General features: G+C 48.6%; 1 protein-coding gene across 4 annotated transcripts in view; it reads right to left on the bottom strand.

Moving 5' to 3' along the window:
- Nucleotides 1-16401, bottom strand: part of SCAF8 (SR-related CTD associated factor 8) — a 585772-nt gene that overhangs the window by 513803 nt on the left and 55568 nt on the right. For all 4 annotated transcript variants that reach the window (XM_066596059.1, XM_066596058.1, XM_066596057.1 and 1 more), the window contains 2 exons: nucleotides 4916-4960; nucleotides 756-917 (listed from right to left, as the gene is read on the bottom strand). In XM_066596059.1, the coding sequence (XP_066452156.1) occupies nucleotides 756-917; nucleotides 4916-4960 (207 nt within the window). The remainder of the gene's footprint in view (nucleotides 1-755; nucleotides 918-4915; nucleotides 4961-16401) is intronic.

The raw sequence follows: 16401 nt of genomic DNA, 5'->3' as shown, positions 1-16401 counted from the left end.
TTCTAATACACTACCTTACCTCAGTATTGCTGTGCATTAGAAAACATTTGAAGCTCAGCCAGAGGCTACCGTAGCTGGCAGACAAAAAGGCTATATCTAAGCCTCCAGGTGCCAGAGCAACTCATTGGGAACCCGCAATCACATTGTGGGGGAACAATGGGTGACAGAGTAAGCCCCCTCTGTCAGGCTTTTACATGCTACTGTCGCACTAAAAGCAGCGTGTTAAGAGTTAAATAGCAGGAATCAAAGGTCTCTTTAATCCCCGCTATTAGAGCAAGTGCTCAGTTGTCATCTAGCAGCCGAACACCTGCTTCCCCACACGGGAGACCTGAACGGGCTTCTAATGCAGCGCCGTCTTTTGATGGTACTGCAGAATAAAGCCCCTTAACTGCCATCATTAAAATACGTATGGGTAGTCTTTAAGGTCTTAAGCATATAGGCTGTAAAGAGTATATATAAAAGATGTATTAATAGGATCTGGCCAAACCAGAACGTTTCAGATAAAGATCAGCATAAAATAAAGGGGAGGAAATAAACTTCATTTTGTCACCACTGCTTACATAAGAGAAACATTTCTTTTCTAGGTACAATTAATCCCTATTTTGAGGTTACAATAGACATTCCATTTTATGGAAAACCAGGATGATTTATCCTAGCCAAATGCTAATGAAACCTCTTATAACTGGAGCTTTAATACCAGTCTATATAAATGTTAAAGGTCTTCAAGTCAACATAGTATCAAACATTTAATATACCTTGTCATCTCCTGGGCAGCGATACAAGTTCTGGAAAGTGTTAATAATGTTATTGCTAAACCGAGGAGCAAAAACATCCTTGTCTTGACCAAACTGATGCCTGGACTGCCGAACAATGGAGTCAATAACATAGAGGCCAGGTACTTTATATTCAGGTTTACACTGCAGTGACACAAAAGAGTAATGTTTAGAAGGGAAAAAAGTTCAAATCATAAAAAAAAACCGAAGGAACAAGTTAGTGCAGCTGGATGAAGGGCAGAGGCTGGTATCCAGCTTATGAAACTTCTGTTCTAAGGTTACTTGTTTTGACACTAAACTAGTGCCTTCATCAGGCCTTAACAGCACCCTACAAAGTACATATACACAAAAGTATAAGGAGGGAAAATTACATCATAGGGTTAGAATAAAAGGTCAAAGGGTCCACAGAAAAGCAAGGATTAAAAATATTCACGTACCATGGGCAAACTTTGCAAAATCAGAGCAAATGTGCCAGTAATGATACACAGAAACCAAGTAATGTGGCAATAAAAAAAGAATAGCTGCACAACTACAAGGTCAAACAAATCCATATAACATACACAGAGCTGGAGCAGCATCTAGAGAGGGTGGTCATCGCAGGCATTTGTGATGATCAAATCACATATTTTAGTTGTCACAAGGATTCGTAAGCAGCATAATGAAAGCAAACAGAAAACACAGCTGCCAAAGTAGTTTAATTAGCCACAGAAAGCTGGTGTAATTAAAATTGAGCAAGAAAATCGGAGGAACATGAAAAGGGATAAAACAAGGTAATTTAATATCATCATAAGGGTCCTAATTACACGAGCGCTAGCATCAGCCACTAGCGCTCGCATTTTCTCAACAATTGTCAGGCAGCACCTGGGAGTGCAGGTGCTGGCAAGTTATTAGAACTGTTACACCCTGCCAATAGCGCTAATTGATGGACGGCACCTGTGTTCACAGTTCACTAGTGCTTGTGTAAAAGCACCTCTAGAACAATAATTGCAAATAAAATCACAATTAAAAGAGAGTCTTGTGCGATGCACTAATGATTAGATACAGTATATAGTAATTCAGTGGTGAGCATGGATGTTTGGCAGCACTAGGGTCTCGGGTCTGAGAGCGAATAAGGGCAATATCAGCAAGTACATGAATAAATAGACAATTATTTTATAAAAATGTTTGATGAAAACAGAACTCTTCATATTGGACCCCAACTAACAAGCTACGCTAGCTCTCCTGCTGAAAGTCTATGGGTGCATTCAGACAACCGTATATTGGCTGGGTTTTCACGCCCAACCGATATACAGCGTCTCTCTTTGCAGGGGGAGGAGGCTGGAAGAGCCGGGAGCAGTGCTCTGGGCTCCCGCCCCGTTTGCCCACTCTCCGCCCCTCTGCACTATTTGCAATGAGTAGGCAAAACGGGGGCGGGACTAAGTTCCGGGAATTAGATCCGCGCCCGTCCCGCCTCTCCTCATTGAAAATAGTGCCGGGGGTGGAGAGGAGGCAGAGAGGGGGCGGGAGCTCAGAGCACTGCTCCCAGCTCTTCCAGCTTCCTCCCCCTGCAGAGAGAGACGCCGTATATCGGCTGGGAGTGAAAACCCTGCCGATATACGGTCGTCTGAATGCAGCCTAAAATTGACAGCAAGACGCACTGCAGGTAAAGTATTGTGGACAGTTTGCTAAGGCAACCATGAGACACTAAAGCCTCCCCTTCAGCATCTCTTGCCATCATGTCTTAGGCCTCATGTCTACGGGCACGCACGGTGGAATCCTGCAGCGGTTTCCACCCATGCCCGCAGCCATGAGGCCAAAAAAGTCATTATACTCACCTGTCCGGATGCTGCGGGTCTCCCCTCCGTCGCGGCTGGATCTTCTTTCTTCTGCCAGGCAGATGTGCTCGGCACGCCGGGAGTGTGCTGCACGTGTGCGCTGAGCACATTTTTTTTTATCGTTTTAAATCTCCTGCTCTCTTGGGAATCCGTGGCACAGCACAATTACAGCTGCGGGTGTGCCGCAGATCTGGACGTCTTCTATTGTCCTCAATGGAAGCAGCGGGAGCCGGCCGTACGGGAGATCCGCAGGAAAATGGAGCATGCTTCAATTTCTTCAAGCACGTGCGATCCGCATGCTGGGAAAAAAAATCAGAATTGCATGCATTTATTTGCCCTGCGGATGCTAATGAAACCCTATGGGCTTCGGGACCTGCGGATCTCCTGCACGGATTTTATAATTAAAATCCGCACGTGGACATGGGGCCTTAGGCCTCACGTCCACGGGGAAAATAAAATTTAAAACCCGCAGCGGATCACCCGCATGCGTGATCCGCACCTAAAATTTCCCATTGGAATGCATTGACCACCCGCAGGTAGATAAATAGCTGCAGATGGTATTTTAAAGTGATTTTAAAATTTCATGCGTGTGAAAAAAACCACGACATGCTCCATTTAAGTGCGGATTACGCGTGCGGGAGCTCATAGAGCTTATAGCTCAATTAATCTCCCGCATTAAAAAAAAAAGGAATTTAAGCTCATCCACACTGCATCCGCAGCAGAGATCCGCGTTACATATCTGCAGCGGACCTGATTTTCTCCATGGACATGAGGCCTTAGGGTGTGTTCACACGTGGCGGATTTTGTTGCAGACCCACATTAAAATCTGTACCATACTTCTCACTCCTGATTTTGGTGCAGAATCACTGTAAAAACTGTGTCAAGCTTTGCACCGTTTGGTGAAAATTTTGACGGAGATGCACAGCAGATTACATCCTTTCAATTGAAAGGGTGACGTGTGCTGCAAATCCATACCAAGATTAGTGCCCATCGTGTGGATTTTAAGAGATGTGGAAAATCCACATGAAATCCCATACATGTGAATGCTTCCTTAATCTTCTGACAGGAGAGCGAGTGTACTTCATATATGAAGCTATGGTTAAGGCCTTATGCCCACGGGCGGATTTAACTGGCGGAAGATCCGAAGTTGAAACCACCCATAGGGAAGCATGGGCATCCGCACTTCAATTTACACATGTGAATTTGTTTCTCTGGATTCCGCATGCGGAAAACAAATCGCAGCATGCTCCATTTTAGTGCAGATTCCGTGCAGATGGCTTTCATTGAAGCAGTAGTTAAAAAAGGGGGGGGGGGGGGGACTGTACTGCACATGTGCTACGGCCGTGGGAAGGGTCGGATTCCGCTGAAGGCTCACGCATTTGGAATCTGACCGGCCCGTGGACGTGAGGCCTCAGGCCTCACGTCCACTAGCAAAATTGAATTGCGGATTCCGCTGCGGAATCCGCATTCAATTTTGCCCATAGGGATCCATTGGCCATCTGCGGGCAATTAAATTTAAATTTGCACCCGCGGATGGCATTTTAATGGATTTGCGTTTTCTCCCGCACGTGAGAGAAAACGCAGCATGCTCCATTTTCTGCGGGTCTCCCGCAGGCTTCCATAGAAGCCTATGGAAGCCGTCCGGTCCCGCAGTACACCCGTAGCTGAATTTCTGCTCTCCGGCGCGCGAGAGCAGGAGCTCAAAAAGAAAAGGAAAAAAAAAAAAAAGTGCACGGCGCATGCACGCGGCACGCCGAGCGCATCAGCCGGGCAGAGAGAAAGTAGATCCGGCCGCGACGGACGGGAACCAGCAGCGTCCGGACAGGTAAGAAAAATCTATTTCTCTGGGAAAGGAGGGTCCCGCTGCAGGATTCTGCATGGAGAATCAGCGCGGGCCCGAATTTTCTAGTGGACATGAGGTCTTAGTGTATGTATCGAATGCTCTAATAAAACGACAAAGGAACACCATACATAGAAAAGGCACAAAAAGTATCCCATCAAATCCTCCCTTGTTATCCCTTTCTTTCATGCTATTCGATCTCACACTGCAATTAACACAGACTTATATAAAAATATGTTGTCTCTGTCCCCCAGGAGATCAGTCTGATCTCTAGCTGCAGCCGATGCCTCTCCTCTCGGCACTGTCTGTAGTAAGGTACAACTACTAGGTCCCCCACACTCAGCTAAGACCTGTCCTTCATACCTTCCACCAGCCGAAAATGAAACTTGGGCAGGAAATGTGGCCTTATATTCACTGCATGATGTACAAGGATGTCTGTTTAAATTATGTGAAACACACACAAGGAAGACAGGATAGCCAAAAATTACCTTCTGGATAAACTTCTCAACGCTCTGAACAACATGCTTGTAAAACTAGAAAAAACATACAAATAAACAATTAAGTATAATTTTTCATAAGCCTTCTGAGATGCTTTTCTTAAAAAACAAACAAAAAACAAACACTAAATATTCCACTTGCTTTAACCCTTTCCAGTCCAAAGATATTTCGATTTTTCATTTTCTCGTCTTCCAAGAGCCATAACTTTTTTGTATTATTCCATCAACATAGCAGTATGAGGGCCAGATTTTTGCCTTATATTTTATTACAATTTAATGCAGAAACTTTTAAAAAATGTTTATGTGCGGTTAAATGAAAGAAAAAAAAAAAAAACAGAATTGCGGCATTGTTTTGACAGTGCTCTTGTTGGTGATGTTTCACTATTTTTAAAAATATAAAACAAAAAAAAAATGGTTTCTGGTGCCATATTCTGAGAAGCACAACTTTTTTTTTTCTTTTAACTTTTCAGTCAATTAGACTGTGTGGAAGCATGTGTTTTACAGATCAAGCTGTAGATTTATTATTCAGTATGGCGAATGCTATCAAAATAGCATTCACCATGTGGATTTCTTCTAGACACAAATGATGTCTGCATGCATACTCACTATCCTACTGCTACCTCTGCCTCTCTCTCACTGTCCCCTACAGAGGAATGGTACCCTCTTTTGTGCCCCAAAAAGTAATAGTGTCTCCACATTGTAATAATCTTATCATTTTGCACACAACAAAAAATCCCTTTTCTCTTCCGCATCATTTGGGGACACAGAAGACCTTGTGATGTTCCGGAGCAATACCTAAGGGGGAGGGGCCTGAAAAAGATTTTGTAACTAGCTTTTTTGTTCTCAGTAGGTTCTAATAAGCGATAGATCCATTGGTGGCTAACAAGCAATACTTGTCATCCCTTGTAGGTTCTTGACAAATGATAGCGGCCATCCAGCTGCCTGCTATTGGATGCAAAAGCTAAGAAGGCTGCAATGTGGAATTAAGCTCAGCACTCTAAGGTGTGAGTAGCATATAGCAGAGGACGAATCAAGGATGTCCTGTCTGAAGAACAAAAGAACGAAGATGATAATTCGAAGGCAGCATACTTGTGGAAGCTGCCTGGAACGCTAGGAGCAAGAGTGACCCGAAGGGCGAGCCAGGCTGGAGAAGAACAAGATCCCGGAAGAATGGGGATGCCTAAAGGCTGAATGACTATGATTCACCTACCACATGGACAATTACTGCCTGTAATTTACTTATTTTAAATCATCCTTGTAAAGGAGGATCTAGAGCACTGTCACTCACCCCGCTGCAAGCGTTAGTAATGTATGGATGAAAATCCAACCTTATACTTGTGGAAGAAAAAAAACATTAGGAAATGTACCTGTTATATGTACCCCAGCAATGCACTAAATCTAGACATTACTGAAAGTAATGGACTATAAAAACTGTTTCATGGAAAGGCTTATTGTAGAAGCTAAGCTGCAGCAGACCATCAGCCATGGTTGGTACACTGCATACTAGGTGGGTTCAGACCATAGGCCCATACTAACTGTGAGGGCACAAGAAGGTAAAAGTGTCAATAATGACTATAACCGCCGAGTTGACATTCTCTAACTCTGCACCAGTGAAAAACTAATGATGGAAATAAGATCTACCGTAAGCATATATGATTGAGATAGCATCGCCATACTTCCTCCTAGTAAAGAGGAATAATGCAGTTGCTGTTCGTCATAGATGTGTAGGCACGAGAATACATTGGATTAACGCAGGGGGATGATAGTCGTAATATTGGGTAGTCACTAGAGATGAGCGAGCGTACTCGTCCGAGCTTGATGCTCATTCGAGTATTAGGGTGTTCGAGATGCTCGTTACTCGAGACGAGCACCACGCAATGTTCGAGTTACTTTCACTTTCATCTCATTTGCGCGCTTTTCTGGCCAATAGAAAGACATGGAAGGCATTACAACTTCCTCCTGTGACATTCCAGCCCTATACCACCCCCCTGCAGTGAGTGGCTGGGGAGATCAGGTGTCACCCGAGTATTAAAATCTGCCCCGCCCGTGGCTTGCCACACATGCATTCTGACATAGATCAGGGAAAGTGCTGCTGCTGCTATAGGGAGAGCGTTAGGTGTTATTTTAGGCTTGAAGAACCCCAACGGTCCTTCTTAGGGCCACATCTGACCGTGTGCAGTACTGTTGAGGCTGCTTTTAGCAGTGTTGCACAATTTATTTTTTTTTTGTATATCGGGCGTGCAGACCATTGCGTCCTCAGTCTGCAGTCATTTTACTCAGTATAGGGGCAGTACTGGTGAGGCAGGGACAGTGGGAAAGGTGAAAGAGATATACTGTCTATATAGGCAGTGGGCTTTTTCAAAAAAATTGGGGAAAAATACTATATTTGGGCTGCCTGTGACCGTCTTCAGTGTACTGCGTGTCTGCTGGGGGGTAGTAGTCCTAATTAATACGCAGCTAAGCGTTACAGCAGGCTTGCGCAAAATTGTTTCCTGGCTCTGCTGTGCCCGTTACATCGCCGCCCTGATAGCACCAGAGGGAAACAGTAAACATAATATACGTTGCATACAGTATCTGTCTGCTGTTTCAGCTCACCATTTAAAAAAAGGGAAGCCAAATACTTAAAGCGTACCACTGCCCTTTGGCGACTTGACTGCTTCTGCGCTGTGAATTCCACTAGCTCAGTGATACGCACCTACGTCTCACTACAGGCGTGTGCAAAATTGTTTCCTGGATCTGCTGTCTCCGTTACATCACCGCCGTGATAGCGACAGAGGGAAACAGTAAACATAATATACGCTGCATACAGTATCTGTCTGCTGTTTCAGCTCACCATTTAAAAAAAGGGAAGCCAAATACATAAGGCGTACCACTGCCCTTGGGCGACTTGACTGCTTCTGCGCTGTGAATTCCACTAGCTCAGTCATACGCACCTATGTCTCACTACAGGCATGCGCAAAATTGTTTCCTGGCTCTGCTGTGCGCTCCGTAAGGGAAGTCAGCCTCTAACCACAGGCCAATAAGCGGCACATTTAATTACAGCGTTCTGTTTCTGCTCTACTCGTAATACACCATGCTGAGGGGTAGGCCTAGAGGACGTGGACGCGGGCGAGGACGCGGAGGCCCAAGTCAGGGTGTGGGCACAGGCCGAGCTCCTGATCCAGGTGTATCGCAGCCGACTGCTGCGGGATTAGGAGAGAGGCACGTTTCTGGTGTCCTCAGATTCATCTCACAATTAATGGGTCCACGCGGTAGACCTTTATTAGAAAATGAGCAGTGTGAGCAGGTCCTGTCGTGGATGGCAGAAAGTGCATCCAGCAATCTATCGACCACCCAGACTTCTACGCCGTCCACTGCTGCAACTCTGAATCCTCTGGCTGCTGCTCCTCCTTCCTCCCAGCCTCCTCACTCCATTACAATGACACATTCTGAGGAGCAGGCAGACTCCCAGGAACTGTTCTCGGGCCCCTGCCCAGAATGGGCAGCAATGGTTCCTCTCCCACCGAGTTTGTCGTGACCGATGCCCAACCTTTGGAAAGTTCCCGAGGTCCAGGAGATGAGGCTGGGGACTTCCGGCAACTGTCTCAAGAGCTTTTAGTGGGTGAGGAGGACGATGACGATGTGACACAGTTGTCTATCACTCAGGTAGTAGTAATTGCAGTAAGTCCGAGGGAGGAGCGCACAGAGGATTCGGAGAAAGAGCAGCTGGACGATGACGTGACTGACCCCACCTGGTTTGCTAAGCCTACTGAGGACAGGTCTTCAGAGGGGGAGGCAAGTGCAGCAGCAGGGCAGGTTGGAAGAGGCAGTGCGGTGGCCAGGGGTAGAGGCAGGGCCAGACCGAATAATCCACCAACTGTTTCCCAAAGCGCCCCCTCGCGCCATGCCACCCTGCAGGCCGAGGTGCTCAAAGGTCTGGCAGTTTTTCACTGAGAGTGGAGACGACCGACGAACTGTGGTGTGCAAGGTTTGTCACGCCAAGATCAGCTGGGGAGCCACCACCACCAGCCTCACCACCACCAGCATGCGCAGGCATATGATGGCCAAGCACCCCACAAGGTGGAACGAAGGCCGTTCACCGCCTCCGGTTTGCACCACTGCCTCTCCCCCTGTGCCCCAACCTGTCACTGAGATCCAACCCCCCTCTCAGGACACAGGCACGACCGTCTCCCGGCCTGCACCCACACCCTCACCTCCGCTGTCCTCGGCCCCATCCAGCAATTTCTCTCAGCGCAGCGTCCAGCCGTCGCTAGCGCAACTGTTTCAGCGCAAGCGTAAGTACGCCGCCATGCACCCGCATGCTCAAGCGTTAAACGTGCACATAGCCAAATTGATCAGCCTGGAGATGCTGCCATATAGGCTTGTGGAAACGGAGGCTTTCAAAAACATGATGGCGGCGGCGGCCCTACGCTACTCGGTTCCCAGTCGCCACTACTTTTCCCGATGTGCCGTCCCAGCCCTGCACAACCACGTCTCCTGCAACATTGTACACGCCTCACCAACGTGGTTACTGCCAAGGTCCACTTAACAACGGACACATGGACAAGCACAGGCGGGCAGGGCCACGATATCTCCCCGACGGCACATTGGGTGAATTTAGTGGAGGCTGGGACCGAGTCAGAGCCTGGGACCGCTCACGTCCTACCCACCCCCAGAATTGCAGGACCCAGCTCGGTGCTGGTATCTGCGGCGGTGTATGCTTCCTCCACTAAACCACCCTCCTCCTCCTACGCAACCTCTGTCTCGCAATCAAGATGTGTCAGCAGCAGCACGTCGCCACCAGTCGGTGTCGCGCGGGGTGGCAGCACAGCGGTGGGCAAGCGCCAGCAGGCCGTGCTGAAACTACTCAGCTTAGGAGAGAAGAGGCACACGGCCCACGAACTGCTGCAGGGTCTGACAGAGCAGACCGACCGCTGGCTTTCGCCGCTGAACCTCCAACCGGGCATGGTCGTGCGTGACAACGGCCGTAGCCTGGTGGCGGCTCTGCAGCTCGGCTGCCTCATGCACGTGCCATGCCTGGCCCACGTTTTTAATTTGGTGGTTCAGCGGTTTCTGAAAAGCTACCCACGCTTGTCAGACCTGCTCGGAAAGGTGCGCCGACTCAGCGCACATTTCCGCAAGTCCAAGACGGACGCTGCCACCCTGCGGACCCTGCAACATCGGTTTAATCTGCCAGTGCACCGACTGCTGTGCGACGTGCCCACACGGTGGAACTCTACGCTCCACATGTTGGCCAGGCTCTATGAGCAGCGTAGAGCTACAGTGGAATACCAACTCCAACATGGGCGGCATAGTGGGAGTCAGACTCCTGAATTCTTTACAGAAGAGTGGGCCTGGTTGGCAGACATCTGCCAGGTCCTTGGAAACTTTGAGGAGTCTACCCAGATGGTGAGCGGCGATGCTGCAATCATTAGCGTCACCATTCCTCTGCTATGCCTCTACGCATTCTGGCCACTACGGATTACTGGGTGTACACACTGCTCGACCCACGGTATAAGGAGAACCTTTCCACTCTCATACCCGAAGAGGAAAGGGGTTCGAGCGTGATGCTATACCACAGGACCCTGGCGGACAAACTGATGGTAAAATTCCCATCCGACAGCGCTAGTGGCAGAAGGCGCAGTTCCGAGGGCCAGGTAGCAGGGGAGGCGCGGAGAGCAGGCAGCATGTACAGTGCAGGCAGGGGAACACTCTCCAAGGCCTTTGACAGCTTTATGGCTCCCCAGCAAGACTGTGTCACTGCTCCCCAGTCAAGGCTGAGTCGGCGGGAGCACTGTAAAAGGATGGTGAGGGAGTACATAGCCGATCGCACGACCGTCCTCCGTGACGCCTCTGCCCCCTACAACTACTGGGTGTTGAAGCTGGACACGTGGCCTGAACTCGCGCTGTATGCCCTGGAGGTGCTTGCTTATCCTGCGGCTAGCGTCTTGTCAGAGAGGGTGTTTAGTGCGGCTGGGGGAATCATCACGGATAAGCGTACCCGCCTGTCAACCGACAGTGCCGACAGGCTTACACTCATAAAGATGAACAAAGCCTGGATTTCCCCAGACTTCTCTTCTCCACCAGCGGTACCTAAACAATACGTAGGCTGCACCCGCGGATGGAAGCATCGTTCTCTATCACTATCAAATCGGGGACCTTTTAGCTTCATCAATCTGTGTATTATATTCATCCTCCTCTTCCTGCTCCTCCTTCTGAAACCGTAATCACGCCGAACGGGCAATTTTTCTTAGGCCCACAAGGCTCAGTCATATTACTTTAGTAAACAATGTTTATACCTTTCAATTCTCATTAAAGCGTTGAAACTTGCACCTGAACCAATTTTTATTTTAACTGGGCTGCCTACAGGCCTAGTTACAAATTAAGCCACATTAACCAAAGTGATTAATGGGTTTCACCTGCCCTCTTGGTCGGGCATGGGCAATTTTTCTGAGGTACATTAGTACTGTTGGTACACCAATTTTTTGGGGCCCTCGCCTACAGTGTAATCCTAGTAATTTTTATGGGCTTCGCCTGCACTCATGGTACAGCAAGGTGTGTGGGGTTGGCCTACACTTTTGCTACATAAACATAAATGTAACTGGGGCCTTGTCTATACTGCAACTACTGAAATGTGAAAGAGACTGTTCTCTCCCTAAACTGCTGCAACGGGAATGTTACTGTGGCCTGTCTTGACTGCTACTACTACTGAAATGGAACTAATACTGTGCTCCCCCTATAATGCTGCTAGTGATATGTTACTGGGGCCTGTCCCTAATGCTACCGCTGAAATGTTACTAATTCTGGGCTCTACCTATACTGCTGCTAATGCTATGTCACTGGGGTGTGGAAACGGAGGCTTCCCAAAGACATGATGGTGGCGAGGCCATTTCCCACCAACGCGGTTACTGTTAAGGTGCATATAACCACGGACACGTGGAGAGTACACGTAGTGCCTCAAAAACATCCCCCTCCTCCAACAATGAAAACATTCTTGGCAAATACCTTTGCATTGGTCCGTCTGGTGGCAGTCCAAGAATTTCACCTTTACCGACACAACAAGAGAGCCCCCCCCACCATCCCCCCGCCACGGTCCACTTAATCCTGGCCACATTCCGAAAACCAACTAAATAAAACCGTGCTACTAGGTCCGCAGTCGGCAGCACATTCCCACCAACACGGTTACTGTTAAGGTACATATTACCAGTCTGACTGGGGCATGCACTGTGGGCCGAAGCACACCTGTATTGTATGTGACGTTAGCTCTGCTGAGCAGGGCACTGCAATGGGATACATTTATGTACTGCCGATGGGTTCCAGGGAGCCACCCATGCTGTGGGTCCACAGGAACTTCACATTAGGGATTTGTACCTGCCAGTGTCTATGTATTAAAAACCCCGGTCAGACTGGGGCATGCAGTGTGGGCCGAAGACCACCTGCATTTAATCGGACGTTACCTCAGCTGTGATGGGCAATGCAATGGGATATATTTATGTACCGCCGGTGGCTTCCTGGGACCCACCAATGCTGTCGGTCCACACGGAGTTGTAACTGCATGTGTCCACTTCTAAAGAACCCCAGTCTGACTGGGGCATGCAGTGTGGGCCGAAGCCCACCTGCATTAAACCTGACGTTACCTCAGCTGTGATGGGCAATGCAATGGGATATATTTATGTACCGCTGGTGGCTTCCTGGGACCCACCCATGCAGTGGGTCCACAGGGACTTCCCATTAGGGATTTGTACCTGCCAGTGTCTATGTATTAAAAACCCTCGGTCAGACTGGGGCATGCAGTATGGGCCGAAGACCACCTGCATTTAATCAGACGTTACCTCAGCTGTGATGGGCAATGCAATGGGATATATTTATGTACCGCCGGTGGCTTCCAGGGACACACCCATGCTGTGGGTCCACAGGGACTTCACATTAGGGATTTGTACCTGCCAGTGTCTATGTATTAAAATCCCCGGTCAGACTGGGGCATGCAGTGTGGGCCGAAGACCACCTGCATTTATTCGGATGTTACCTCAGCTGTGATGGGCACTGCAATGGGATTTGTTTATGTACCGCCGGTGGCTTCCTGGGAGCCACCCATGCTGTCGGTCCACACGGAGTTGTAACTGCATGTGTCCACTTCTAAAGAACCCCAGTCTGACTGGGGCATGCAGTGTGGGCCGAAGCCCACCTGCATTAAACCTGACGTTACCTCAGCTGTGCTGGGCACTGCAATGGGATTTATTTATGTACCGCCGGTGGGTTCCAGGGAGCCACCCATGTTGTGGGTCCACAGGGACTTCACAATAGGGAGTTGTACCTGCCTGTGTCTACTTATAAAAAACCCCAGTGTGACTGGGGCATGCAGTGTGGGCCGAAGCCCACCTGCATTTAATTGGACGTTAGCTCTGCTGTCCAGGGCACTGCAATGGGATACATTTATGTACAGCCGGTGGGTTCCAGTGAGCCACCCATGCTGTGGGTGCACACGGAATTCCCATTGCGGAGTTGTACCTGCCTGTGACTATTTATAAAAAACCCCGGTCTGACTGGGGCATGCAGACACCTTGACAGAATGAATAGTGTGTGGCATATGGATTCCCCATTGCTATGCCCACGTGTGCAGCTCCTGATGGAGGTGGCACAGGATTGGACTTCTCATTGCTTCTGTACAGCATTGTGGGCTATCGCCCCACCCCTTTTAAAGAGGGTCGCTGCCTGGCCGTGCCAACCCTCTGCAGTGTGTGCCTGCGGTTCCTCCTCATGGCAGACGCACTTATAAATAGACATGAGGGTGGTGTGGCTATGAGGCCAGCGTGTGGCATGAGTGCAGCTGAAGGCTGCGCAGGGACACTTTGGTGTGCGCTGTGGACACTGGGTCGTGCGGGGGGGTTGGGCAGCATGTTACCCAGGAGAAGTGGCAGCGGAGTGTCATGCAGGCAGTGATTGTGCTTTGTTGGAGGTAGTGTGGTGCTTAGCTGAGGTATGCCTTGCTAATGAGGGTTTTTCAGAAGTAAAAATTGTTGGGAGGGGGGGGGGGGCACTCTTGCCACTATTGTGGCTTAATAGTGGGACCTGGGAACTTGAGATGCAGCCCAACATGTAGCCCCTCGCCTGCCCTATCCGTTTCTGTGTCGTTCCCATCACTTTCTTGAATTGCCCAGATTTTCACAAATGAAAACCTTAGCGAGCATCGGCGATATACAAAAATGCTCGGGTCGCCCATTGACTTCAATGGGGTTCGTTACTCGAAACGAACCCTCGAGCATCGCGAAAAGTTTGTCTTGAGTAACGAGCACCCGAGCATTTTGGTGCTCGCTCATCTCTAGTAGTTACGAGTATACAATGTGTTTTAGAACTCTCATCACTCCCCCCCCCCATACCAGGGACGCATAAGGCACATGACTTCATAGCCAAGGCCACAAGGGAACTGAGACCCTGCCCTACCATTACTCCTCCTTTAGAAGTGGGTAATGAGATAGAGAATAGTTGTCGTTAAGAACTGGATATGTGCTAGATCGAGGCATGAGAGGTACTAAGTCGGATATCACTAAAATTACTCATTCTGGAAGCGAGAATGTGGTGGATGATGGTAGTCATGAATGAGTAGTTATAAAAGACATAAGTCTCACGGTCCTACCAATAGTTCTTGTATAAGAGAGCGTAACTCTATAGAGGATAGTGGTCATGAGTGACCAGATATGTGCGATACCCATGATATGAGAGTTGGAGAGTTACACAACTTACTATTACTCCTCTTATGGAAGAAGGTAATATGGTGGATGATAGTAGATATCATTCAGTGATCATGCAGAATACAGACCTCCTATAGAAAAGGGTAATGAAATAGAGGATGGTTGTCATTATTAACTGGACCTGTGCGATACCCATAGATAGTTGCACAGCTTAATATTAATCCTCCTATGGAAGAAGGTAATATGGTGATTGATAGTAGACATCAATCAATAATTATGCAGAATACTTAGACCCACAGTCCTACCATTACTCCTCCTGTGAAAACGATTAATGAGAGAGTATGGTTGTCACAACTAACTGGTAATTACATCTCTCCTGAAGTCGTGGAATAAATGACCGCTACCATGATTGCGTAGTCATGGGGGATCTGGAGTCTCGCCATAAATCCAACTACTTCTCCTATGAAAGGGAGTAATGCGGCGACTTGATGCTTGACTAACAGTGCATTCTTCTTAGGGTGACTACCCATTAGCGTTTTTTTTCACAGCGAAATTCGCAGCGGTTTTTTTTTTCTGCAGGGGTCTATGGGACTTGTAATGTTAAAATCGCGATCGCGCAAAATCGCGATTTACCGCGATATCGCGATTTTGCGCGATCGCGATTTTAGCTTTACATGTCCCATAGCCCAGAGACCCCTGCAGAAAAAAAAAAAAGCTGCGAATTTCGTAGTAGAAAAACGCTAGTGGGTAGTCACCCTTAGGCATATAAGGGCTGTACATCTATTACTCCTACTAGCAGTGAGGGTAAAGTGTACGTGTAGAAGTCCAAGCTAATTATTCTGTATATGGACACCTGCCCGCCAAGCACTGGGTTCGTGTGACAGTCCACCTCAGTGTTGCTCTTCTCAAATAAGAAGAATGCCCTTAGGGCAGTGGTTACCTGGTTTAGGCCAGTGATCAGCTAGATGATGATGATGGTTGCAGGGGATGAGAAGTTAAAAGTGAACGAGAATCCTGCTGTTCCCCTGTGAAGCTGCCATCACTCCATGTCGAAGATAGTGGTAGTGGTGAAGTACTGGAACGTTGTCTTTTAGTTAGTTCTGGCACCGAGTATCCAAACCAGAAGCCAGCAACCGACTTAATATGCGCGTGGTCATAAGTGCGCGCTGTGATAAGCAAAGACTTATTTAAAAACCAAGCTCACGTAGTATTGGAAGTTTCGCCCCCTAACCACTCCAATTGAAGGTCGCCCCACCGTTGTGGCCTATATATCAGGGGCATGATTCGAGCTTAGCCTGGTCAGAAATTCGCTCCGTCAGAGGCCGCGTGCAGACACCAGGTCCGGTCTGCTCCCGAGTGTCCACCAGAAGTCCTGCCTCTGCTCTGTCACAGCTCATAAAGGCCTAGAAGGCGGGGGCTTCTCCGCCACAGAAAGCTGTGTGGGGACAGGGCCCCACACCCTCCCTGCAAACCCACTAGAGTCTCGGCCAAGAAACCGGATGCTCAACCAGTGCTTTACCCAGCTGGAGGCGGCTCTGCGGGACGTACGGCAGGCCAGAACAGTGGGCCTATAGAGAAACTGCGTGAGGGGAGAGGGGTAAGTTTTACCCCTTTTCCATCCACTAACTCCTGGCTTCTAGACCTATATAGGCCACCAACCGCTATCAGTCACGGCCTATATAGGCCTAGAAACCAGGGCCTAATTTATCGCTAGCCCGGCCAGGAGAGGCGGTGTGTGCATCAGAGCACTGAAGTGCCCAACTCCACCGAAACCCTCACAAGAGCTGGACCCTGCATGGAAATGAACAC

Source organism: Eleutherodactylus coqui, chromosome 3, assembly GCF_035609145.1.
Source record: "Eleutherodactylus coqui strain aEleCoq1 chromosome 3, aEleCoq1.hap1, whole genome shotgun sequence".
Taxonomy (NCBI): domain Eukaryota; kingdom Metazoa; phylum Chordata; class Amphibia; order Anura; family Eleutherodactylidae; genus Eleutherodactylus; species Eleutherodactylus coqui.
The sequence above is the reverse complement of the archived record's forward strand: the minus strand, read 5'-3'. Positions and strand labels throughout refer to the sequence as shown.